The sequence below is a fragment of the Notamacropus eugenii genome, chromosome 2 (assembly GCF_028372415.1).
Source record: "Notamacropus eugenii isolate mMacEug1 chromosome 2, mMacEug1.pri_v2, whole genome shotgun sequence".
Taxonomy (NCBI): Eukaryota; Metazoa; Chordata; class Mammalia; order Diprotodontia; family Macropodidae; genus Notamacropus; species Notamacropus eugenii.
In genome coordinates this window covers 345,862,464-345,888,611 of record NC_092873.1, presented here as the reverse complement: position 1 = coordinate 345,888,611, position 26,148 = coordinate 345,862,464, and the positions used below count along the sequence as shown (strand labels likewise).

Genomic DNA, 26,148 nt, shown 5'->3' with positions numbered 1-26,148 from the left:
ACAAATTAGTAACAGAGCTAAAGGTTTCTTCATGCTAAGTCCTGTTCTCTCTCTGTCTATTACACCATGAAATCTACTTACTCTGTTTGTTTTATATACACTATTAGATATATAGTTTGTTGAAAAAGATAGTGAACCAGTCTTGAGGTCACAAAAATCTAGGTTCACATCCTGACTCATATACTTTCTATCTGTTTGATGCTGGATGAATCACTTACCTCTCTGTACCAGTTGCCTCATCTGTAAAATAAAAGAGTTGGACTCCATGACCTCTAAGATCCTTTTCAACTCTAATTTTGTGATCCTCTGAGACTAGCCTCTCAACAGCCCAGACAGCTCTCACAGGCTTTTAGGTGGCAAAACAAGTACGCTGGAAGGAGTTTCCTCACTGGGAGTTCCCTATAAGAGAGAAATTACAGTTCCTATCAAAAAGGATTCACTAGTTATCCATACAAATGTACTTCCGGCCATTTTCCTTGAACAAAGATCAAAGGAATGGATTTAATTTTTTATTGTAGTCCTTTGAACACAGGTTACCTTCACTTATTTCCCCCCTGAAATTGGAAGTGGTGATGTGTAGGCATCAGTGACATTTTCACCATCAGGAATCATTCATTTTCTCATTTTTCTGTCTCTCACTTTTCCTCTTTTTCCCTAGAGGAAAAGATTGATCTCCAAAACATAGATACATTTCTGGGAAACATGGGCATAGAATTCACAGAAGAGGAGCTTGAGGAATTGAAGAAGCATCTACCAATTGGTGGTGAGTTCTGGTGTTAAGAGAATTTCAGACTTCTAGACCTAGAGATGAGAAACTCTTCAGTTCCATTCGCTAATGTTTATAAAGTGTCAACCATGTTCATACCTATGTGACTCAAGTCTCTCCTGATTCCAAATCCAGGACTTGATCCACTATACCATGTTGCATAGAAAGATTTTTAACAATGTGTGATAAGTAACAAATGAGTGATTCAGACAATATGTCAACTTTAGCCTAAGTAGAACTATTGACTATAGCCCATGATTACAATAGTCAGGAAAGGCTTCATGGACAAGAAGAAGGAATGACCCTGACCAGTCCTTACATGACAAAATGTTTGAGCTGCTTGGGAATGAGATTAGGAGAGGACAACAGAATAGTAACAGCAAAGACAGAGAAAAGCACATGGCTAATGATCGACTGGGAGAATGGTGAGTAAACCAGTTTAGTTAGTGCCAAGGGTACAAAGTATGAGGCAGGCTAGTACCTGTTTTCAAGTATATTTAAGCCAAAATCATTATTTATTTAAATGTACCTGGTGCTTTTACTCTTCCTTGTCTTTATTCAAGTCACATCCTGCCCTGCATGTAAGCATTGCTCTCCTCCCCCAGCCAGAAGTGATCTATTACTATCACCTCATCTAAGAAGCTAAGCAGAATGAGACCTCATTAGTATGTGATTGGAATATTGGCTAGAAATATCAGGTGTTATGGGCTTTAGCCATCCAGCACAATGGAAAGAATATTAGTTTTGGAGTCAGAGGATCTGGGTTCAAATCTAGGCTCTTGTCACTAATTAGCTAGGTGACTTTGGGCAAGTCATTCAACCACTATGGGCATCAGTTTTCTCATCTGTAAAATGAGATGGTTAGACCAGATGACTTCTAAGTCACTTCTAGCTTTAGGTCTAGAATCCTAAGAGCTCATGTACCTCTCAGATGGAAATTGTGACATTCTACATTGTACTCTAGATACCTGTGTATCTTGCCAAATAGATGCTATGTTCCTGGAGGGCAGGAACTGTCTTAATAACTTTTAGTGCAGTGTCTTGCATATAGTAGGTTGCCTATAAAGGTTTTTCAATGATGTAAACTCACTTCACTACCTGAGTAATCTCAACTGTGGTTTTTATCTTTTAGTTGATGGAGAGCTGAATCTGAAGATGGTGGCAGAAGCCTTGAAGAATTTAAAAGGTGAGCAAATAACATGATTTTTTAAAAATCTTGATCCATCCTGTTTATTTTTAGACTGGCAGTTTTATTTCCTAGCTATTCAGTTCAATTCAACATGCATTTATTAAGTTGTTCTTATATACAGGAAACTGTGTTAGGCACTGGAGTAAATGCAAAGTTTAGAGAAGACATGGCCCCTTTATTTCTGAAACTTCGTCTAGGAATGAACCCTTATGTGTGAATTTATTAATCAGTCATCTCTGTACAATGACTTGAGGTTTCTTGAGTTATACCTGAATATGGGCAAATCATCAACAGTTTTGTATTGTTTCTAACAAATCCTGTATTCCCTTTAATTTTTTCCACACTTTCAAATATTCACCTGAACAACTAAATTATAAGTTTTAATGGGAGACAGTGAGATGAATGGGTGACAGTTCTGTAGTGAATTTGGCCAAAGACTTATTTTTTAGGCTGAGTCTCTCTACTTCTGGAAACTGGAAGCACAGCAACTACTCACCAGCCAAATTCCACTCATCAGTCCAGGAGTTTTACCTTGCTCTATTTCTGATTTGGGGTAGTTTGTACCTACTTATGCCTTAGGACCCACCTCTGCCTAGGACTCACCCTTTGTGCCTGACTTAGAGTGGATAACCTATCAGTTTAGCCCTACCACATGTTCAGAATTCCTGAGCTGAAGGATTCACAAGCCTCTGCTTCCTCAGTAGCTGGGATACAGATGTGGGCCACTATGCCCAATAGTAGAAATATTCTGATGCTTAAAGAACAAAAAGAAAAACCAAGCCAAACTTGTTGGTCAGATAATTTTATTGTTGTTGACTTGTTTTCGTTGTGTCCAATTCTTTGTGACCCCATCTGGAGTTTTCTTGGCAAAGATAGTGAAGTGGTTTGTCATTTCCTTCTCTAGCTCATTTTACAGATGAGAAAACGGAGGCAAACAGGTTTAAGTGACTTGTCCAGGGTTACAAAGTTAATAAATGTCTGAGATCAAATTTGAACTCAGGAAGATAAGTCTTCCTGATCCCAAACCCGGTGTTCTATCACTGTACCACCTGGATGCCAACACAAATAGTACGTCTGAGGCCAAGTCTGAACTCACATCTTCCTGACCGCAAGCCCAGCACTCTGTCCAATGTCCCAGCTATCTACCCATTCTTTTATGATAGTCTGTCAAACCCTACTTCACTTTACACCTTGTAGCTTTATCCTCTGAGATATGGGGCAATTACATGGACCAAGGTAAAGTGGAAAGGTGCTATCTATGACCTCTCGGTACATTTTCTGGGTATGCTTGAATAGGTCTTGTTTCTTTAGTTTAAAGAATTATGGAACATAGAGATGAAGAATGGTACCTTTCATACTTAAGCAATATTACATTCTATTACCTTGTTCTCATATTTCATTTTTCCACTTTTTTCCTAAGGAGGAAAGATAGATGACAATAAGTTGGATATGATTCTGGAAAATATGGGGATCAAACCCACAGGTGAGGAAGTCAAAGAAAGTTTGATGCAGTTGCCAACGAGTGGTGAGTCTTTTGTGTTGTGCTCTAAAGAGAATTACAAGATTTCAGAGGCTTGCAAAGTATGTGAATGAAGTCAATAAGTATTTATTAAGTGCTTGCTATGTTCAAGGCACTGTGGCAAGCCCTAGGGATACTGAATTGCTAATTCATTTATGAAATAAGGGAATGGGACCACAAGGGGGATCCCTCTGGATCAGGTGTGGGAGGGAGGAAGGTATACCCAGTTCTTTGGATGCTTACCAGAAAAGACCAAAATGGCAGCAAGGAGTAATATTTTAATCACACTTTAATAAGGCACAGAAAGCACACAGGCAAATTGCACAAAAAAAGTGCAAAGATGAATGGTGGGAGCATGGGGGCACAGAGGCAGACATGGAGACAGGAATGAGGTGGTAGAGGAACCACAGATTGGAGCTGGGAGTACTTAGGTATCATGGACCCAGACAGAGATAGAAGAGTGCTTGGGGGGCAGGAGATTGGGACTTCATTTTGATAGGATTATATATGCATGCCACCTTGGGGTTAGTTCATTAACATATCTGCATCATCTCAAAGTTATCTATGACACTTAGCGTTCTGTTGGTGTTACTGCAGATATCTGGAGCTTATTTTAGGCTTACAGACCACAGGCAGTTAGGAGGACCAAAGGGCCTTTATAATAAGGCCTAGAGGGCTTCTCCTGATGTAGCACACAGTCTTAGGATGTTACTTTAGTTCGCTAATAAGACAATTTGCAAACAATCTACGGGACAGTCTGTAAATGACTTTTAGGTTTCCCCTTTGCTATCTTATTTCCTGTTATTATTACTTTATACTGGCTACTTATAAACTTACTACACTAACTAAAAGTAGAGGACAGAGTCAGACAAACTAGAACAAGACATTTGAAGACAGATAAAAAGAAAAAAATGTCTCTCCCCTCAGGGACAGTACAATCTAGGGGGACAACACCATGCAAATAACTATGAATAAAAAAAGGCACACATACAGGACAAATTGGAGATAATCTCAGAGAAAAGGAACTAGCATTAAGAGGGATAAGGAAAGCCTTCTTACAGAAACTCTTAATTTTAGACGAGACTTGAAGGAAGCCAAAAGGCAGAGATGATGAGAGAGAATTCCATGTAGAAGCACAGTCAGAGAAAATGCCCAAAGTCAAGAGATAAAGTGACTTGTTTGAGTTATAGTAAAGAAGCTGGTGTCACAAGGTTGTAGAGTAGGTAGTGAAAGGGTAAAGTGTGAAAAGACTGTAAAGGGCAGGGGGGAGGGAGAGAGGTTATGAAGGACTTTAAATGCCGAACAGAGGAATTGTATTTGTTCCGGGAGGTGATAGGGAGCCACTGGCATTCATTAAATGGGGCTGGACATGGTCAGACCTCAGTTTGAGAAGATTCATTTGATTGCCAAGTGAAGGATGGACTGGAGAGACTTGTAGCAGAAGAATCAACCTGTAGCAAGTTGTTGTAAGATCCAGGCATGCAGTGATGAAGGCCTGTTTGAAGCTTGTAGCAATGTCAAAGGAGAAAACGGAACATATAGAAGAGATGTTACAAAAATCAACAAGCCTTGGCAAGAAAGTATATCAAAAGGTTGAAGATGAGGAGTCAAGAAAAAGAGAGAAAGAGAATTTGAGTAGGCCCTTGCCTTACGTACATATAGAGCTTTACAGTTTACAAAGAACTTTAGATTTGTCCTTCACAAAGAATTAAGTGAGATAGTGCAGTGATTGTGATACCTATTTTACTGCTGAAGGAACTGAATCTCAGAGATTGTCTTTTGCCCAAAGTCACATAGTTAGTAAGTGTCAGAGCCAGTACTAAAAACTCATATCTTCTAATTCCATTGCTATTTCCGCTAGACTAGAGTGCCACCAACAGTCTCCATTAGGGCCACCAATGATACCTATCATTTGAGAAAATCAAATATTAATTTAGTTTATTTTTAATTCCATTCTGTAATTGATTTCATTCTACAACTGCCCAAGCCATGTTTCTTTGGCTTGAGTTAAGTTCAGAAGTTTATGAGTCCAGAAGTTCAGAAGTTTATGAGTCCAGAAGTTCAACTTTCCTTACTAAGTTGTCCCATTAACCACTTTATTCAAAAAAATACATTGTCTTTACACATCTTTTATTGTATGTGCACAATTAAGGAAGACCTGTTACCTTACTAACGTTCATCCCACGTACAATTAAGAGAGATCTGTTATCTCACTAACAAGACTCTCAAGATGCAGATGGTGGTCAGGAAGTCTGTTATCTTTCCAACACTGGTTGGAAGTCAAGAAAGTCTAGCTGTGGCACTAACTAGTCCTGCAGATAGACACCACCAATGAGTTTTCTCTGACAACAAGATGGAAGGAGGGGCTGTTGCGAGCCCTGCATTCCAAACTGCCATCCAATTATTTTGCTTTCCATCATCTGTGTTACTATAGAGTATAACCAGTCATCTTATTTAATGATTCCTCTTCTTTGTCATCTTGTACTGCTCAAAACTATATGAAGGCTAGTAGGCCCTACCTCATGGTCTTTTGGCTAACAAGGATCCAAGAGAACCAATTTTTTTATTACTACTAACCTAATGAATTCAATGTGTTGAAAACTTTGAGCCTCAGTTTTACCTTTATTTCAATTGCAACATATTCAATCATTCACCTTGCATCTATTGAATACCTGTATATATGCCAGATACTATGCCAGGTACCAGAGATACAAAGACAAAAATGAAGCAGTCACTGCCCTCAAAGAACTTATACACTCCTCGAAAACACAATATGTACATAAATAAGTATAGAGAGTAAATGCAAGATAAATGGTAGCAGGGAAGAGAAGAAGAGCTAGCAGCCAGGAGATCAGGAAATGCCTCATGTTTGAAGGTGGTGCTTGAGCTGAGCTTTGAAGGACACAAAGGATTCCCATGGGCATAGTGAGTTTCACACATGGAAGATTACTTGTACAAAATCAAGGAGAAACAAAACGGAATGTTAAGTGAGAAACAGCACTGGCCAAATTGGCTGGATGTACATTAAGGGGAATAATGTATAATTCTAAGTTGGTTGGAGACAGTTTGTGAAGGATTTTAAATGCTAAACTGGGAATATTTGTATCTGACCCTAGAGAGAATAGGAAGCCATTAGAGTTTATTGAGTAAGCAAGTGATGGGATCAGATTTGCTCTTTAGGACTTTGGTAGCTATGTAATAGATAAATGGGAGAGAGGAGAGACTGAGACTTGGAAAAACATTAGGAGATTTTTGCATTGGTCCAGGCAAGAAGTGATAAATGCCTGAACTAGGGTAATGGCCAGGGGAACGGAAAGAAAGGATCAGATGAGACAGAGAGATATCATAGAGGTAGAAAACAGCAAAATCTGTCAAAAGATTGGATATGCAGGTTGAAGACAAGTGATGAGTCAAGTATGACCAGTTAGTTTCAAACAAGGGTGACTGGAAGGATGGTGGTATTTTTGACAGAAATGCATAAGTGTGAAAGATGGGCGACTACTTCAACTTTGGAGGTCCATTAAACAGCTAGTGGTACAAGACTAGAGTTTGGGTGAGAATTTAGGTCTGGTTTTATAAGTCTTGGGGTCATCAGAATAAAAATGACAATTGGGGGCTAATGAGATTGCTCTCTGTAGAAAGAGAAGAGATGAGAAGAGAAAAGGGACCAGGACACTTATAGAGTGTACCCACAGTTAGGGAACTAGGTATGGTTGAAGATTCATGAAAGGAGTCTGGGAATGAGCAGTCAGAAAAAAACCAAGAGGGAACCATGTCACAAAAAAAAAAAAAAAAACTTAGAAAGGAGAGAAGAATATCCAGGAGAAGAAGGTGGTCATCAGTATCAAATACAGTATAAAGGTTAAGAAAGGGTGAGGCCAGAGAAAAACTCATCAAATTTGTCAATTAAGAGATTATTGCTAATAATAAGGTCAGAAAACAGATTGCAAAGGGTAGAAAAATGAGGGTAAATAAATTGGAGGCAATGATTGTAGACAGATTTTGTGTTTTTGTTTTGTTGTCAGTGCTACCATGTAATGGAGTCCTTTTCATCAAAGCAGGAGAGTATTATTGAAGACAAAGATTCTCATACTACCAACTACTATGGCTAATTTGGAGTCAAACTGTTAGGTGTATGCTAGAAGAGTTGATACTCTAAAGGTTGCCTAGAGTCTTCACCAAACCAGTGCGTTTAGGGCTGCTCCCTCATTTGCCTATGGCCAAGGGCACCCACTAAAACTCCCCTGTCTCAGTCACTTTTGAGGGAACAAACAAGACACAAAACAGCAGTCAAGGTTCATTAATGTCCACTGGATCTCTGGATTTCTGAACCAGTAGCAGGCATCTTACATCCTCACTTGTTTAGCTCCTTCTTGTACTGACACAGTGGGAGTGTGGAGGAGAAGCAGTAGCATCCCCCAGCATTCCTATATCACCCATCAATGTTTGGCTGAGCCATCAAGAAGGATCAAACCAGACATTTGAGGCAGCTAGAGTAATATATTCCCTGTTATGTAACATGGCCTTGTAGACAGAGAACTGAACTTAGAGTCAATAAGCCCTGGATTCAACTGCCACCTCTGATATATATTGGCTGTGTGAACCTGGGCAAATCCTTTAATTTCTCTAGGATCCTGGGCAGCCCTTCAAGACTATAAGTTGCAGCGAACATGCTGACTTGCATTTTGATAGAAGTTTTTTACCTGAAGTTTCCTATATTAATGAAATCAAAAACTCTCTGTCCCTATCCCTACCCTTTATCACCCATCCCTCTTATACAGGCACAGAGGCACAAAGCCCAGCTTATATAGATAGAATAGTGGCTCCTAGTCATGGGCCAAACACTCCTAAGATCCCTTACTACCCCTACAGAGTTTCTGTCTGTCTCTGTCTCTCTCTGTGTCTCTCATAGTCGCTGTCTCTCTCAGTTTCTGTATGCCTCTCTATCTGCCTCTCTCCCCTTCTCTCTTTGCCATCTTCCTTGTCTCTCTCTTCTTTCTCTTCTTTTATTTCTTTCTTTCTCTCTCTCCCCCTTTGCCTTTCCCTCCCCCTCCCCTTCCTCTCTCTCTCTCTCTCTCTCTCTCTCTCTCTCTCTCTCTCTCTCTCTCTCTCTCTCTCTCTCTCTCTCTCTCTCAATATTGCTGTCTCCTGCTCTTCCCCTCTAGGGGTGGGAAAGACTAAGCTTCCAGTTTCAGTCCCATTGCTCTCCAGCAGTGAGCCCCTAGTTATATAAGAAATAGGTAAACAAAGGATTGGCAGTTATATAGGAATTTAGGTGAGTAGAGACAATTAAGTTGGGTATTCAGACTCAAAGAATCAAACCCTACTTATTGGTCAGAATTATATGCTATTATATAGTAATATATGAATGAAATAATGATACTCATTTAAGTTTATATATTTAATAATGTATAATAATTTAATAATATATAATAAATGTATAATAAAATTTGGAACTTTCCAATCCCTACTTCCCTGTTCACTGTGTTGGCCTGCCCTGTGAGGTAAACTATGTTCCTATGGACCAGGATTAAATAAACTAATTCTCTTTTGTCACTCTCATTATGCCTTTTCTTATTACATTGAAATTGGAGCAGGGGAAGTATATGATTAGTTTAAATGTTAATTTCCTATTTTTTAATCATTAGGTATATCACTTATTCTCATCTTTCATATTCCCATCTTTTTCAAGGAGAGGAGATTGATGTGCAAAACCTGGACAATCTACTAGGCAGTATGGGGATTGAGCTTACAGATAAGGAAATTAAGGAGCTGATGAAATACCTGCCAGCTGATTGTAAGTGCTCTAAATACCACAGTGCCAATTCAGAGGAGCTTGGGTTTATGGCTTGTTCATAAGAATTCCCACATAAAGATGATAATTGAACCCATTGGGTAGAATAAGATCACCAAGGAAAGTAAGTAGAGGGAGATGAAAGCCCAGAACAGAATCCTGAGAGACAATGATGTTTATGGGATGAGAGATGGATGATCCAACAAAGACTAAAGAGTGGTCAAACAGGTAGAAGAAGGGTAGTCAGACAGAAGAAGAGAAACTAACAGAAGCCAACAGAGGAAAGGCTATCCTGAGGGAGAGGTAGTCATTGATATGGAAAACTGCAGAAAAGTCTAGAAGGTTGAGGATTGGCAAGAGGCTATTGAATTGAGCAGATTTTATCTCTTCTTTTATGACCAGGAGCTGATCTTAAATTAAAATTCTACATACCTACTACTAAACATAGCCAAAAAAAAGGAATCAAATACATTGAAACTAAAAGTCCCTTTTGTGTTGGAATAAATAATAGTAAAAATAGATTCTAGGCATGTAACTAGCAACATATTTAGTTGATAAAAATCTATATTTTTATAGGACATCATTTGTAAAAAAAAAAAAAAAAAGGAAGAGGGTATGAAAAAGGAAACTCATTATGAGGCTCTTCTATTTCTAAAAGTACATATTATTCGTTAATCAACTGCTGAGCTCTGTCTAGAACTTTAATGACAAAGTAACACTCTGAGCCTGTGTGTCTCTTCATCTTCCTTCTAAAAAGTCCTGAATCTAAGACCCTGACAAAGGATGATGCATCACACTAGAGTATTGCTATGATGCACATACATATTGTATAAGTTGGGTATTGCATTGAACACCTTGCACTACATTCAAAAGACATTTGAGTCATGCAATGATGAATGAACTTATCACTTTGAAAACTGTATCCCTTAGTTCCATTTTCACTGTGGGGAGGGGGCGAGAATAAATCAAATCAACAAAATTATCAGAAAATTTGCTAATTTTCATGCTAATTTTCATAATTTTAGGGTCCAATAAATGTATACAAATTTCTTATCACTGCCCCTGGATCAGACTTTTGTCTTGTCTTTCAGTGAAAGGAACCATACCTCAGAGTGATTTGTTGAATGCCTTAAAGAATTTTAAAGGTTAGTGAGAAGCATCTGAGGAGACAGGTAAAGCTGAAACCTAGAGCTTTCTGCATTTAGAATAAAAAAAAACGATGTCCATCTTATTTCTCTAAGGTGGGAAGGTTGATGTTCATAACCTGGACAATGTGCTGAAAAATTTGGGAATTGAACTCACGGATGATGAACTTCAAGAGTTGCTAAGATATATGCCGATTGATGGTGAGCATTTTTGATACCACTGCAGTCTTCAGGGAAGTTGAGGGTTACACAAGAGTTTCTCAGAAGGTGTGAAACATGTTTCACATATATACAAGGTCTGAAATACATTTAAAAAGACATGGAACTAAAATGAGAAGTTCTGTCCTATCCTGATGCTCCCTACACCAAGGGTCAACACTTTCTACAGCCATTCATGACACCCACCATGGCTCTACAGCAGTGCCTGAAAGTGATACTGGAACCCTTGGCAGATCTATGATAATAAGCAGGGAGAGAAGGTATGCTATAAGGGGCTGTGAGGTAGATGGAGTAGAGAATTAAAATAGAAAGGAAAAGTTCAGAAAGACAGACAGAAAAGAATAGGAAAGGAAAGAAAGAGTTTCACAGAGTAGGAAGTCTCCAAGTCCCATCCTCCCCCAATAATTCCATCAGTTCTGGCCATTAAATTTGATTGGCTGGTGAGAGGCTTAGGAGTTAGTGGCATCAAGAAGATAGATGAACTAGCTCTATTCCCTTAACTCTAGGCTCCCATTTTTCATGTTGTCCATTATTTCTCATTTCTGGAGTATTTTGACACAGTCCTCCTATGCATGAATTATGTCTTTTCTTATAGCTTATGGGAAGATGGATCTAAGCAAATTGTTGAGTGAAGTTGAGGCTCTTCAAGGTGAGTGGCAGATTATGATGCTAAGGTAAAACTGGCATTCTCATTCATTAGAATTCTTTTTAAAAATACATCATATTGTCCCTTCACCTACTACTTCTATCATTCTGGTCAGTTATTGATACAGTATCTCTGCCTCCTGACCTTCAATTTCTCTCTGTAGGCTACTCATCTAGAGATGAGCTCTGTGATATATATCTTTATATATTTCTGAAAATTTGCTGTTTTTTAAACAGACAAATTCTAGGTCTGCACAGCATACACTGATGCAGAGATTTGATACTTTTGCCAGGAAATTAATTCAACATAGAAACAAATTTCTAAATTTAAGTGAAGAAAACCAAATCCTCTTATTTGTTTACTGTTATTCAAGGTCTACACCTCCTCCTCTATGTGGTATTTCTCCTCTTCTCATCCCCCTCTCCCAATTCCTTTTAGATGCATAACAACTTTTTATCTTCTTCCCAACCTATTATCAAAACTTGCTCTGGGGACTGGACCTAATATCAGTCACTTACACCTTAGCATAAAGTTAAATCAATCTCATACTTTATAGAAAGCTACACTAAATTTTTTTATAGAAAGCTACAACTACACTTTTTTCATCATTTTACAGATATGGAACCTGAAGCCCAGAAAGTTCACCTTATTCAAGGTCATAAACCTTATTTAGGGTCCAAGTTAATAATAAAATCTAGGTTTTCTGACTGCTAAGTCAGATTTTTCCACTAAACCACACTTTCTGTACATGAAAAACAAACAAAACAAACAAGGTGCAGCTAATATTTGATCTTTGAACTTTGGATTCAAAATGTTAGCTAACTATTAAATCATGAAGCCACTTGTATTTGTCTTTTAAGCCTCATCCTTTATTGTGAAAGGATATCTTTGCTTCCTAATAAATGACTTTTAAGCACTAACCAAGAGGGTAGAAGAAGGCCTGGAAAAGATCTTAATTTAGAAAAGTCAAGGCCATCCACCACATCTGGGCTATTGCCAGTTGTGTAGTCGACGTTGTTCTACTTCATTTACAAAGAGGACTATTATGGGGTAATGTCTTGGCTTGTGCATGAACTGGATTTAAGGGAAACAGAGCTGTGCAAAGCCATCAGCCTCATTCTATCCTCCAAAATCATCAAAGTCCAGAGGCAAGACAAAAGTCAAGGGAATTGGTGATGGTCTGGGATACAGTGAATAACTTTGAGCTTTCTAAATTAAGGTCTTTTCCAGGCCTTCTTCTACCCACTTAGCTAACGCTTGAAAGTCCTTTGTTAGACTTTTGTCACGGAAGTTTAACGACTGGAGGAGAGAGTGAAGCTGATGGCTCTGTGCAGCTCTGCTTCACTTAAATCCAATTCAAGTGAAAATCAAGACATCACCTCATGATGTCACAGATCTTTTTTGCAAACAACAACATAGACCCTAATTATAACAAGGGGCATACCTATATTTAAGACAACCCCAGTTATTTACATCATTTATCTATGTTATGCTAAGTTGACGGGTAGTATTCTGTCCATATGGCATTGTGTTTATCCTTGGTTAAATTTTTCTGACTGTAATTACAGAGTCTCCATTTAAGTGTAAAAGTGCTACTTCTTAGTTTCTCATTACACTTTTCCTTTTAATGCTGAAATTGAGGGCAATGATGTATAAGTAGCTTGGTTTCTTTTCACGCTTTGCGATAAGTAGGTCTTGTTCTCACTGTGACCTTTCACTATTCCTTTTTAAGGAGAAAAGATTGCCATCACTGACATAGACAACTTTCTGAAAAATATGGGGATTGAGCTGTCAGATCAGGATTTTCAAGAGCTGATGAAAAGCCTGCCTGTTGATGGTGAGCATTTATGACACCATAATATCTTTTAGGGGAGCTGACCTTTGTGTAAGAATTTCTAAGACTACATTTACTTGATGACATGTGAGGAATCTGATATACATGTAAAGGTGTAGTTTTAATGGTGCAGTAGATAGGGATCTAGAGTCAGGAAGACCTGTATTGAAATCCTAACTCAGACATTTACTAGCTGTGTGACCCTGGGCAAGTCACTTAACCTCTGTTTGCCTTAGCTTCTTCAACTGAAAATTGGGACTGATAGCACCTGCCACACAAGTTGTGAAAATCAAATCAGATAATATTTGTAAAGAGCTTAACACATTGGTCATAGGAGCTTAATAAATGCTTATTCCTTTCTCCCTGAATATTTATTCAGTGAATATTTTCCAGTACTCCTTAATCTTTATGCCTTCCCTCTGAGATTAGCTCGAATTCATCCCTTATGTATATTGTTTTTTCATAGTTTCCTACATAACATCTTCCTCATTAAACTGTGAGTTCCTTGAGGACAGGAACTGCTTTTTGCTTTTCTTTATGTCCCTAGCACTTGGCACAGTATCTGACACATAGTGGTATTTAAATGCTTATTGATGAATTGACTGAATCTGTTACTGCAGAGTAGTATACTAGTGTGCTGGGAATAAAATATGAATAAGACATGGTCTCTACTGTCAAGGAATTTATAATCTGTTAGAGAAAAGCAGAAAACTCTGGAGTCAGAAAATCTAAGGTGAATCCTAGCTCTGCCATCAGCAGATGGGATGTGATTCCCTCCTCTATATTAAAAGGAGGGAGGAAAGAGGAGGAGAAAAAGACAGAGAGAGACACAGATAAACAGAAATGGAGGCAGAGAAAAAGAGAGGGAAACTAAGACAGAAACTAGAGCATATTATCTCTGCTAAAGCAAAACTTCTTTCTTCTTGCAGACAGTATGATGGTCTACAATAGAGAACTCTAGGGCAACTAGGTAGATAGGACCTGTAGTCAGAAAGAGTCATCTTCCTACGTTCAAATCCGGCCTCAGTCATTTATTACCTGCATGACTGAGCAAGTAATGTAACCCTGTTTGCTTCAGTTTCCTTATCTGTAAAATGAGCCAAAGAAAGAAATGGCAAACCACTCCAGGATATTTGCCAAGAAAAACCCTCTGGGGAGGGGGCGGGCCATGAAGAGTCAAACAAATTGAAAGATGACTGAACGACAACAATATAAAGAACTCTAGAGAGTCTATTAAAAACTATTTGAAACAATAACTTCAGCAAAAGACAACCTGAAAATAAGCCCACACAAATTATCAGCCTTTCTGTGTATCAGCAACAAGACCTAGTAGAGAGAAATTGCATTTAAAGTAACTATTGAACTTATTCAATATTTTGCATTTCATCTACAAAGTTACATGGAGGAACTATAGAAATACAAGCATATTTTACAGAAATAAAGTCAGACGTAAGTAAATAGATATTAATTGCTCATATTTGGGGCATCTCAATATAATAAAAATTATAAAAATACTTAATTAAGTACAAACTATCAAAGTTTTACTTTATAAAGCTAAAATAAATCCCTAAAACTCTCCTAGAGAAACAGAAGTTCAAGAATCTCAAGGGAAATAATGAAAATATATAAAGGAATGAGCCCAGAAATACCAAATCGCAAACTATACCACAAGGCAGTAGTTATCAAAAAGGTTTGGCACTGTTTAAAACCATAGAACTGTTAATGAATGGAACAGATAAGAAATATCACAATATGCAGAAATAAACATAGTAACAGTGTTTGATAAACACTAGGTGTGTGTGTTCATCCTTCATTGCCAAGAAGACCATGCCATCAGAGAAATAATGACATGGCTTGCACCTGACTTTGTTTTGAGTGAGGGAGGGCTGTGCAGGTCACCAGCCTCACTTCTCCAGAGCCATTTGAATCCAGTGACCAGATATTCATCAGGATGACTGGAGATGACCCAGGATGAGGCACTTGGGGTTAAGTGACTTGCCCAAGGTCACACAGCTAGTGAGTATCAAGTGTCTGAGGTGAGATTTGAACCCAGGTCCTCCTGACTCCTGCACTGGTGCTCTATCCACTGCACCACCTAGTTGCTCTTGATAAGCACTACAACACAGGTAATAGAGTAACAATAAAAACTGAGAAGAAAACTCAAAATTTTCTGGCAGAAATTAGGTTTAAACCAAGATCTCATATACCAAATTAAGCCCCTAATATATACGTCACCTGGACAGAAAATGTCTCATCATAAACAAAAACAGCAACAAAGGAAATTTCTTTCAGATATATGACTAGGGGAAGAATTAATGCCCTAATAAGGAATGGAAAGAATCATAGGAGAGAAAATTTTATTTACATAAAATTGAATAGGTTTTGCACAAACAAAATTAATACAGTTAAAATTAGAAGCAAAACAAGCAACTAGGAGGTGTTTCGTGTCTTCTGTTTACTCATATTTTAGTCCTACTTCTTGTGTTGGGTCTTTGTGCCAGGGCCAGGATCTATCATCTCTGACATTCTGAGATGTGTTGAGTAAGCCCTATTTGTTTCTGTCTCCTCTATATGCTGCCGCCATTCTAAGAAGGGTGTCTGGTACTAGGCCACATCCTCTACCCCAATCCCTGGCTTGTGTTTCAGTCTCCTGATGATCCATCATGAGTTCCTACTATGACCTACCTCTGTTTTCTTTTCATTATACAATCCCCACTGAGGAGTTGGTTCCACCCCCTCTTGTGGCTCTGACAAGTCCTAGTCCAATGCTGGATTAGTCTGAGGCCTGCTAGAAGGCCTTTTGGTGCAGGCTCCAAATGCTGAATTGGCCCTGTCTCTTGCTGTGGCTCTCTGTACTCTAAGGAGCATTGTCTAAGACTTGTCTCCTGACTTATGGACCTATACAGGTTGGCTTTGTCCCTGCTTCTTTTCTCACAGGCTAGTACCAGGATCTGACTTTAGGCCTCAGTTATAAGAGTTTGAACTGCCTTACAATCCCAAGTGAGTGTCTTTTTTAGAGCATCTGGTAACTTCAGGCCCATTTACTCCAATACAGCTTCTGGCCAATTTTTTTTTTGAGTGGATAAAGGAACTTTACTTCTTTTTCTCTTCAGTTTTCTTTGTCATTGCTGCATAGGGGGCCTTTTTAAAATATCTTTGGGGCAGGTAGGAGAACTGGTGTCTCCTAAAACCTTGCTCGTTGTCATTTTAATAATAAATAATCTTGCTGACTACAATACTGGTCATGTTCTTCCTCCATTTACAAACTTTTGGTAGCTTCCTATTACCTGTAAAATGCATATCCTTTAGCCTTAATGTTTAAGACCTTTCACAATCTAGTTCCATACTTTATAAACTGGGTATCCCAATTCCCAAATCAAGACAACTCTGAACTGGCCCCTTGAGGGGGCCCAGTTCTGTACTGTAACTCCCATGCAATACATGTCATGCCAACTTAAAGAAATAAAAACGTGGACACACAACCTAATTTAGTTTGTCTTTCTTAGATCAAACTCTGTTTTGAGGGTCAACACTTGCTATACTGTTTATTAAATGCACAGACATCCACCCTGACCATCTCACCATCTCTGCCCTCACTTTCTGCCTCTTCCTCTGGGAATAGTAACCAAGTCAATGCTACTATTACTTATGAAAAGAATATGTTAATTGAGGGCTCTGAGGATTAGCACACCATTCTTGGAACTCTCCAAACCAAAATTCCCATTCCTGGCCACCTTTCTCCATTTTTAGAATGTGAAATCTTTCAAGGCTGGGACTGTCTTGTTTTTTATTTCTGTACCCTCTGCTCTTAGCGTAGCGCCTGACATATAATCATAGTAAATGCTAAAACTTTTTCACTCATTTATTAATTCATTTAGCAAGAAGCAGGAGAAAGAAAGATTCTGGTATTGAGAAAGTAAGGACAAATCCATGAGGAGAAAACGAATGAGGAGGTTTTAGGGGCTTTTTGTTTCTCTTTTGCCTTCATCACCTACTAATGAGAGCTTAAAATGATTAGAGATTTCCTTCCTGTACTTGTCTTGCTCTTTGCATACTGTTTGCCACAGTCATGTTGTTGTTCAGTCATTTTCAGTTATGTCCAACTCTTCATGATCCCATTGGGGGTTTCCATTTCATTTCCTTCTCCAGATCATTTTATAGAAGAGGAAACTGAGGCAAACAGTGTTAAGTAACTTGCCCAGGGTTACATAGCTAGTAAGTGTCCGAGGCCTGATTTGAACTCAAGAAGATGAGCCTTCCTGACTCCAAGTCCAGCACTCTATCCACTGAGACAATTAGCTGGACACATAGTCATAGTAAGGGTTAAATAAAAGCTTTCATTCATTCATTCAGCAAGGGGGAGAAGAAGGAAAGATGTTAGTCTTGAGAGAGTATAAAGGCAAATCTAAGAGGAGGATAAGAGTGAGGAGTTTTTTCGCTTTCATCACCCACTGGGGAGATACTTTGGAATGATTAGAACGCTGTAGAGAACTGTTTTTGCCATAATGTTCTATGCAACCAAAGTGGCCCTAAATTCTCTGGCTAAGCTCCAGATACTTAAAGCAAAATAAAAATTCAGCTGGAAAATCAGCTTCAGGACTTCACAAATATATGGTTTTTGTAATGGCTAATTCCATTCCATTGAACAAACATTAAGTGCCTACTATATACCCAAGGCATTGTGCTAGCTGTTGGAATGACAAAGACAAACCGAACAGCTCCTTCTCTAAAGAAGCTTGCATTCTACAGGAACTGTTTCAGGGTTTCTACTTTCATTTGTGACTACCATCAAGGTCTGAAATGGATAAGGGGAAGGAGAAAGGGAGTAAGCATTTATTAAGTACCTCGTATGTGCCAGGTACTGTGCTAAATAAAGCTAAGGGCTTTACAAATATTATCTCATTTGATCCTGGCAGGTAGGTCACGTGTACTTATTAGCATAAAGGCTTATATTTATAAGACTGGCCAGGAAGAGGAATCTATTTCTTACTTCAAGAAATAGTATGTCGCAATTAAAAGAGGAGTTAGAAATCATTTATTCCAGGCCCCTCAATAAATAGTCAGTCAACAAGCTTTTATAATAATAGATAGCATTTATATAGGGCTTTGATGTTTGCAAAACACTTCACAAATATCTCGTTATCTTCCCACCAAACCTAGGTAGGTGCTGTTAAAATCCCCATTTCACAGATGAGGAAAATGAGGCAGACAGCATGCAAATGATTTATCCAGTCACACAGTTACTGTCTGCAGGCAGATTTGACCTTAGATCTTACTGATTCCAGGTCTAGCCTGACTTTTTTTTTTAACTTGACTTTTGAGATTTATGTGTAAAGGTCAGAAAAGATTCTTCTTTGTGTGTTTTTGCCCAGGTACTAGAAAGAAATAAAAAGTTTTTTTTTAAATTTGTTTCTTTGTTTTCTCAAATAGGTTATTGAGTTTCTACATTTGTTTTCTATGTACGGTCCCAGTGCCAAAATTTTGATCCATAAGTAATAGCAATAATGATAACTAATATTTTTCTAGCACATTAAATTTTTTAAAATATATATTTTTTATTTTTCCCTTAATTACACATCAAAACAATTTTTAACATATTTTTAAAAGTTTTGAATTCCAGATTCTATCCATCTTCTCTGCCACACCTCCCAAGACAGCAAGCAATCAGATATAGGTTATGCAGGTTACACAAGTGTAATTATGCAAAACATTTCCATACTATATTAAATTTTTCAAAGCACTTTACATACATTATTATCTCATTTGAGCCCTGCAACAACTCTATGAGATAAGTACTACAGGTATTTCTTGGATCTGGACCTAGGATTTTCTTAACATGAATTCCCAGCATAGGAACTCCCTCCACCAATGCAGATGCAACAACCTATCTCTAACATAATCTTATAGAATGAGTGCTTGGAGCACCAAGAATGTGACTTCCCTATGGTCACACAGTAGCCAGGACTTCAAACCATATTTTCCTGTATCCAAGGCTGACCATCTATTTACTACCTCTTCTCTCCTACTACAGTTCCCTCCCCTACACCAATTATAATTATTATTATTTTATAGATGAGGAAACAGTCCCAAAAAGTTTGTCAGGAAACAAACTCAGAAAGATCAAGCAACTTGTCTATCCATGATCATACAGCTACTAAGTATTACAAGTGGGATTCTGATGCAGAACGCTGTGCTAGATGCTGAGAAAGATATGTTGACAAAGACACAGTTTAAGAACTCTGTCAACTTATATAGTACACAATGCATAGAGTGCTGGACTTGGAGTTAGGTAGCCCTGGGTTTGAATCCTGCCTCAGACACTAGTTTAACTCTTAAGTCCCTGAGCAAGTCATTCAGTTTCTTCCTCTGTAAAATGGGGATAATAATAGTACCTATTTCATAAAGTTATTGTGAGGATCAAACAAGATAACATAAGTAATTTTGCCATTGTTCAGTCATTTCAGTCGTGATTGATTCTTTGGTTTTCTTGGTAAAGATACTAGAGTGGTTTAGGTTCATTCAGGGTTTAGAGGGAAACAGAGGACACAATTGGATTAGTCCCCTCCCAAATGCCATAGCCTAACATGCCATAGCCATGAGAAAAATCCTATAAATCACAATTTTGTGAGATATGTATTATGCAGTTAAGTATTATTATATAGGTGAGTATTGAACTCACAAGGCAGATTTTTAACTTTAAGAGATGTCTTATGACGCCATCAAAAAGCCTGCGTCCAGACTTTCTCCTTAATGGGAAGGAGTAAGCAGCTGTTCCTTTTTCCCTGTGTCAGAATATTTCTGAGTCATTGCCTCCCATTTTCCCCTTTCAAAATGGCTACTGGAAACTCTGGATACTTCTGATCTGAGTGATGGCTCCATCTTTATAATACAGTATAAGCATAATGTCTCTGGAACTAGATATCTCATGGCAACAAATTTTAAATTAATTAAATGAATAGATCCAACAAAGTCAGCCCTTTTGTTGACCCTCCTTTTTAACTCTCCATCTCTAGTCTCTGCACCTTTGAATTGGCTGTCCCCATATCTGGAATGCACTCCTTCCTTACTTCTCCATCTTAAAGTCCCTTTTTTCTTTTATAATTCTCTTCAATCATCTCCTTCTATAATGAAGCTTTTTTGAGTTCCCTAACTGCCAAAAGTAACATTAACTTTTATTTATTTTATATCTGCCTATGCAATTGAACGCTGTAGTCATGTCTAGTGGTGAACAAAATCCCTGCATCTTCCCCTCCTCAATCTTTGGTAGAACTTGGTAACAGGCTAACTGGTAACTAGCCCCTCCCATTCCTAAGGGGGAAAGAAGAATTAAAGGGCATAGTAAAAACAGTGGCTTGAGAGAATGGGTAGACAGGTCACTGCACAGATGCAAGAAGGCTGTGTGACAGAGCTTCCAAATGGTAACTTGCACATGGCACTGAGAGGTGAGCGTGAAAGAAAAAGAGGAAGCAGCACCCACAAGACACTGACAGAGAGCAGAGTAGGCAAATGGGAGAGGCAGATGTCATACATATGAACTGTCAGCACAGAAGTCAGAATGGATCTACACTGATTAAGCTGCCAGTGCAGGACTGTGGGACCATGAGACGTGTCGGAGCAGACCTAAGGCTTATGATTCCTTCTTATTTCCCCAGCTTCTTTTTTATCAGTAGAGAAAACACAGTTAAAGTCTAAGGGAAAGTGTAACGCTCTAACATAATCTTTATAACTTTGGAACTTGGTAGTTTTCATGAATCTCAATTTTCATACATCTTACTACTTCTGTCGTTTTTTTTTTTTTTACAGCCAAGGGGCAAGTCCTTCTAAGTAAACTTATGGAAAACTTACAAAATTCTAAAGGTGAGTGCAGCAAAGCATGATGAGAAAACAAACCAAACCTAGAACATTTTGTATTTGTTTGATTCATTTTCTCTGGTTTAAGATAGATTTGCATTTTTTCCCAGATAATCTAGGAAGGCGTTGTGCCTTCCTAGAAAATTCAATAACGTCAATAATCAGAGAATCACAGAATTTGAGAGTTGGAAAGGACCTCAGAAGTCAATCAGTCCAATCCACCAGAAAAAAGAATCCCCACCTGCTTATTAAATATCCAGGAAGTGGTCATCTGCCATCTTTCTGAAGTCTTATAGTAAAGAAGAACCTGCCATCTCCTAGGGTTGCCCATTGTACTTTTAGAGACCTCAGTTCTCTCATGTATAAAGTAAGAGAATTAGTTGGGGTTCATTAGAAGACCTCTACGTTTCCACCCAGCTTTGAATCTATGATCCTGTGATCCTATGATCTATGAAGGGGAAGATTGAAATATAATCTGAGGACTGAAGTCTGACCCTGGAGACTGTCCTGGTGAATCAAAAGCAATAGGACAGAGGAGGGAATTGAGCAACTGTTCGGTGAATTACCTGCCGTAATTGATCAACCTCAATTCCCTTCTCCCTCCTGAGGTCCGGAGAGGTTAAATAACAAGGTCAAAAAGACAGCGTGTGGCAGGGTGTTGGACTCCTTGTTTTCATCAAGACAAAGAGGTACCATGATGTTATGGAAAGTTGTCCTCAAACAAACCTTGTCTCTTATTTTCCTCTATCCATGGTATTCATATACGTGGTAATGCTGATAATTCCATCAGGACCACTGTCAGAAGATTTTATTAGAGGGCCTGTGTTCAAATCATGACCCTGCCTTTCATTACCTTTTTATGGGTGACCTTGGTCACCATGGCTCTGTCACCTTTTGTGGCCTTGAATTCAACAGATATTTATAAAATAATCTACTGTGTGTGAAGCACTATGCTAGGCACCAGAAATACAAGCACAAAAACCAAAACAGTCCCTGTCCTCAAGATTACATCCCACTGAGGGGATGGAAGATATGAAGAAATGCAAAGAACAACCAACATAATACAAAATGATTTCAAAAGAGATAGAGAAGGGTGCTAAAAATGTCACCCATCCTTTCTGGGGCTCAGTTTGCTTATATCTAAAATGGTGGGGTTGACTGTGTGATTAACTCTAAGGTCTCTTCTAGTTCTAAATCCTATGAGTCCCATGGGTTCCTCATGCTGGAAGCAAAAACCATAACACTGAGAAAAAGACAACATTTTTCCCATTTTAGAATCATTGGGTAATTTCCATATTCCTGTCTCTTTTCCTAAGAAGGCAAGATCAATGTCAATAACTTGGAGGACTTTCTAAATAATATGGGAATCAAGATCACAGGTGAAGACCTTGAATACCTGAAGAAAAATTTGCCAGTTGATGGTGAGTATTTTCAGTACCCCTGTGCCTGTCAGGGGAACTTTAACTTAGGGGATTCTGTGTGAAAAATTCTAAAATCACATTTATATGACACAAATATGGTTCCATAAGGTTCACAAGAGCTCAAATACTAAAATACAAGTCTTGTCTTGGGTCATTTTCATTAACCTAAGATCTGCAACCTTCTCCAAGACAATGTCTTAGAATATGTGTAATAAATAATGCTGAAAATACTAACCAGGATATGGACAGGAAAAGTGGGAGAAATGGACTATGAGAGATTGGACACTGACAGAAAAGAATGAGTAGAAGGAAAAATGGAGGTACTGATTGTGGGGAGCAATAATCCCACCAATGGTTCATTCAAGTGTATAGTGGCCATGTTTCTAACCAACCATTCTGAGACAGATAACAAGATGTGAGATGTAGGAAGAATGTGAGATGTAGGAAGAATGTGAGAGAAGTGAGGTCTGAATGAGTCAGTGGCTGTCTTAAGAACAAGTATGCTGGTGAATCTGTCTCCTATGGATGGCATGCCCCTAAGCTATGCCTCCTTAAGCCTAAATATAAAATCACAAGAGAATATATTCTCCTTAGGACTAAATTCTACATGAAGGAGAACAGACCCTACTTTCCCTCTTTGGAATCCCTAGCTCTGACAAAAGCTCATGTCAAGTTCCACTTCCTTGCCTTTGTATTCCTAGCATTTAGTAATCAAATTAGTGATAATTGATGGACTGATTGAGAGACCTTTTCTGATTGCCCTAGTTAGTATTTTCCTTCCCCCACCCTCATTCTATCAACTACCTTATATTTGCTTTGTATTTTCTTATGTTTATTTAATATGTGAATATATTCTCCTTCTCCCCTCCCCCCAGAATAAATTCCTTGGAAACAAGGTCTTCTTCTTTGTTTTTGTCTCATTTCCTTAGCACCCTAGTAATGTTCCTTGCAAAAATAGGTATTTAATAAATGTTTGTTCAATTTCATTCAACTGAATACGGAAACAAATTCAGAAATGATAGGATTGCTTAGTTTTAAACTGAGAGGTGTGATTCACAAAATAATGCATATCTAAAGACAAGTTGGCATGTACCTGGAAACCTACTATCAATGGGACTCTAACTCTGCTACTTCCTACAAATGTGTGATTGGACCTCACCTCTCTAGGTCTCAGTTTTTAATCAATAAAACTAATTAGATGACCTCTAAAATTCCTTCTGGTTCTGGACCTATAATCCTAGGATCCTCGAAGAATTCACCAGGGACATTATCTGCAACATCTGCCTCTTTTGAATTCTTTTCGATTTAATAATCATGTACTGTGCACCCAACACTGTGCAAGACACTTGGCTAGAGTCTGGAGGAGCAGCCAGACAAAGTAAAGTGTGTGCAAAGTCAACACTCAGTTACTGATGACTACTACTCCTCTTTGAGTCTCCTCATCCTGATGATTCATTATCTAAGCTATAGCTCTCCATCTTCTCCACAAGAATAGCATGAGATGCTCAAACAGAAGCTTTGCTAAATCTTAATTAATTAATTAGCATTCCCCTGATCTCTTAGTTAAATAATCAGTCAAAAAAGGAAGTGAGATTTAATTTGGCCTCAGTCCTCTGGAGTTACAATTAGACTGCACCGATCAGTCTGTAAGTCTTTCAAACATGTCTTTCTTTACTGTGTTGTGGAAATTGTTTTCTTGGTCCTGCTTACTTCACCTTGTTCCTATAAGTTCAGCATGAGTTATTCTCAGAGAAATCATTCTCTCACTCAGTAATGATTCATATCAGTATTCTCTCTCTTTCATAATCTGCTTTAGAATTTTTCCAAGAGATCACTAGCCCACTAGCCTATTAAATTTTAGAGGGTCTATTCTCGTCCCTCTTCTGAAAATTGGGACATTTGCTTTTTGTCATTTCTCACAGTCTTTCAAATGTCACTGACAATGGCTCAGCAATTTCATCTGCCATTTCTCTCCAAATCCAAGGTTGTAGCCAGATGACTTGAATTCATCAAGGGAAACGAAATGCTTCTCTATTTATCTTCAGTGTGTGTCCTCAAACTGTCCAAGGCAATTGCTTTTTACAGTCTTCTTTTTAAAATTACTGTATAACTTTTTTATTATCTTAAGAATTGTGTTCTGTTTTGGTCTGTTCTAAATACAACTTGAGCATTTCCAGCTTTTACTGTAAGTTATTGATTCTCCTTATTTTTTCTTCCAGAGCCCTTATTTCACTTATAATTCCATTTTTATCTTTCTTTCAGGTACTTGTATAGTTCTGTGATCCCCCTGCCTTCCCTCTATTGATAATCTCATTTATCCTGTATATCTGGATGTTTTGTTTGTACATAATTGTTTAAATGTTGTCTCCCCATTAGACTGTGAGTTCCTTGAGAGTAGGAACTGTTTTTTCCTTTTTTTGGGTGTCCGCAGAAATTATCACAGCACCTGGCAACATAGTAGGTGCTTAATAAATGCTTGTTAACTGAGATGTTTTAAAATGAGGGAATTATGATGGGGAAAAGTATATTTATTTCCAGAACTTTGATGAGCAAGAACATGGTAGCATCTTCTTTCTCTACTGTGACAACAGAACAATGTTTCTGGGCCACTTTTCACTCTGTAAATACTTTGGCTCTGATTTTATGGAAGATGTGCTAATGTGAGTGCTGATTTTGTTTCTAATAGCATGTGTCTCTTTTACTATGAAGATTGAAATCTTATAGGAAAGAACAGGAGAAGCTACATTAATGGATTTGAATACACCAATTGCAATAAAAGTTGTCTACATATCCATCTAGGAAGAGAATAGAGTGAAAGTCCAGAATCCATGTTGGAAATTATTGAATTGTTATCTTTGGTTTTTAACATCTAAGAATTTTATGCCATTTTTCTACTGTTAATCCTTACATGTCCAAATTGTGCCTTACCTTACAGCTAATGGGATGATTGATCTGAGTACACTGATACAAGAAGTGAAAGCTCTTCAAGGTGAGACTTTATGATGAGAAGACAGATTAAGTTAATTTTTTTTAATGTCAATGTTGGCTTTTATTTTTATACCCCTTAACCTCTCAACTCCTTATAACAAAGAAAAACAGTTAAGTAAAGCCAAACAACATTAACCGTCTGATAGTGTATGCCACATTAGACCTCTAGTCACAACCTCTCTAACTGAGAGAAGGAAGGTATATCTCCTTATCAGTTCTCCAGAACTGAAATTGTTCATCAAAGTTTGAATGCTTTTTAGGGCTATTATTTAAATTATTATAGTCACTGTGTATTATTCTCTTGGTTCTCCTTCTCTCTGCATCACAGTCACAGAGCTAGTAAATTTCAGAGGTGGAATTTGAATTCAAGTTCTCCTCTTGACTCTAGCATTCTATCCACTATACAGCACAAAAATGAAATTTTTCATAATTCAAAGCTGTTAGATCTTAAAAGGCCCATCTTTTACCAGTCACTTCTTTTTTTAAGCAGAGAAGCATGATATCAATGATGTGGAAAATGTCCTGAGGGGCATGGGTATGGAGTTCACTAAGAGCGAGATTGAAATGCTGAAGAAAAACTTGCCTGTTGACGGTGAGCATTTCAGATACCCCTGTGTCCTTTTGGGGGATGGGAGCAGACTAGGGTATGAGGACTTTGTAGACTCATATGTGAGAACTTTTAAAACTGTTTCTTTTCAGGTAAGAAAATCTGAAAAAAAAATAAATCAGAATTCAAAGAAAATAATAGAAGATGCCCCACCTTTGTCACATAGTTT

The 26,148-nt window shown here is 38.1% G+C and overlaps 1 protein-coding gene and 1 long non-coding RNA gene across 7 annotated transcripts in view; one reads left to right on the top strand and one right to left on the bottom strand.

Moving 5' to 3' along the window:
• The window catches only part of LOC140528240 (uncharacterized), a 60,334-nt gene extending 49,626 nt beyond the window's left edge, over window positions 1-10,708 (bottom strand). The window contains exons 1-2 of the long non-coding RNA XR_011975118.1: window positions 10,571-10,708; window positions 219-399 (exon numbers count right to left, since the gene is read on the bottom strand). This is a non-coding gene — a long non-coding RNA (uncharacterized lncRNA). The remainder of the gene's footprint in view (window positions 1-218; window positions 400-10,570) is intronic.
• The window catches only part of EFCAB3 (EF-hand calcium binding domain 3), a 481,176-nt gene that overhangs the window by 338,314 nt on the left and 116,714 nt on the right, over window positions 1-26,148 (top strand). For 4 of the 6 annotated variants that reach the window (XM_072645908.1, XM_072645906.1, XM_072645904.1 and 1 more), the window contains 12 exons: window positions 659-763; window positions 1,899-1,952; window positions 3,376-3,480; window positions 9,167-9,271; window positions 10,360-10,413; window positions 10,510-10,614; window positions 11,228-11,281; window positions 13,011-13,115; window positions 20,916-20,969; window positions 22,280-22,384; window positions 25,320-25,373; window positions 25,863-25,964. In XM_072645908.1, the coding sequence (XP_072502009.1) occupies window positions 659-763; window positions 1,899-1,952; window positions 3,376-3,480; window positions 9,167-9,271; window positions 10,360-10,413; window positions 10,510-10,614; window positions 11,228-11,281; window positions 13,011-13,115; window positions 20,916-20,969; window positions 22,280-22,384; window positions 25,320-25,373; window positions 25,863-25,964 (1,002 nt within the window). The remainder of the gene's footprint in view (window positions 1-658; window positions 764-1,898; window positions 1,953-3,375; window positions 3,481-9,166; window positions 9,272-10,359; window positions 10,414-10,509; window positions 10,615-11,227; window positions 11,282-13,010; window positions 13,116-20,915; window positions 20,970-22,279; window positions 22,385-25,319; window positions 25,374-25,862; window positions 25,965-26,148) is intronic. The other 2 variants (XM_072645907.1, XM_072645905.1) reach the window with 2 other exon arrangements.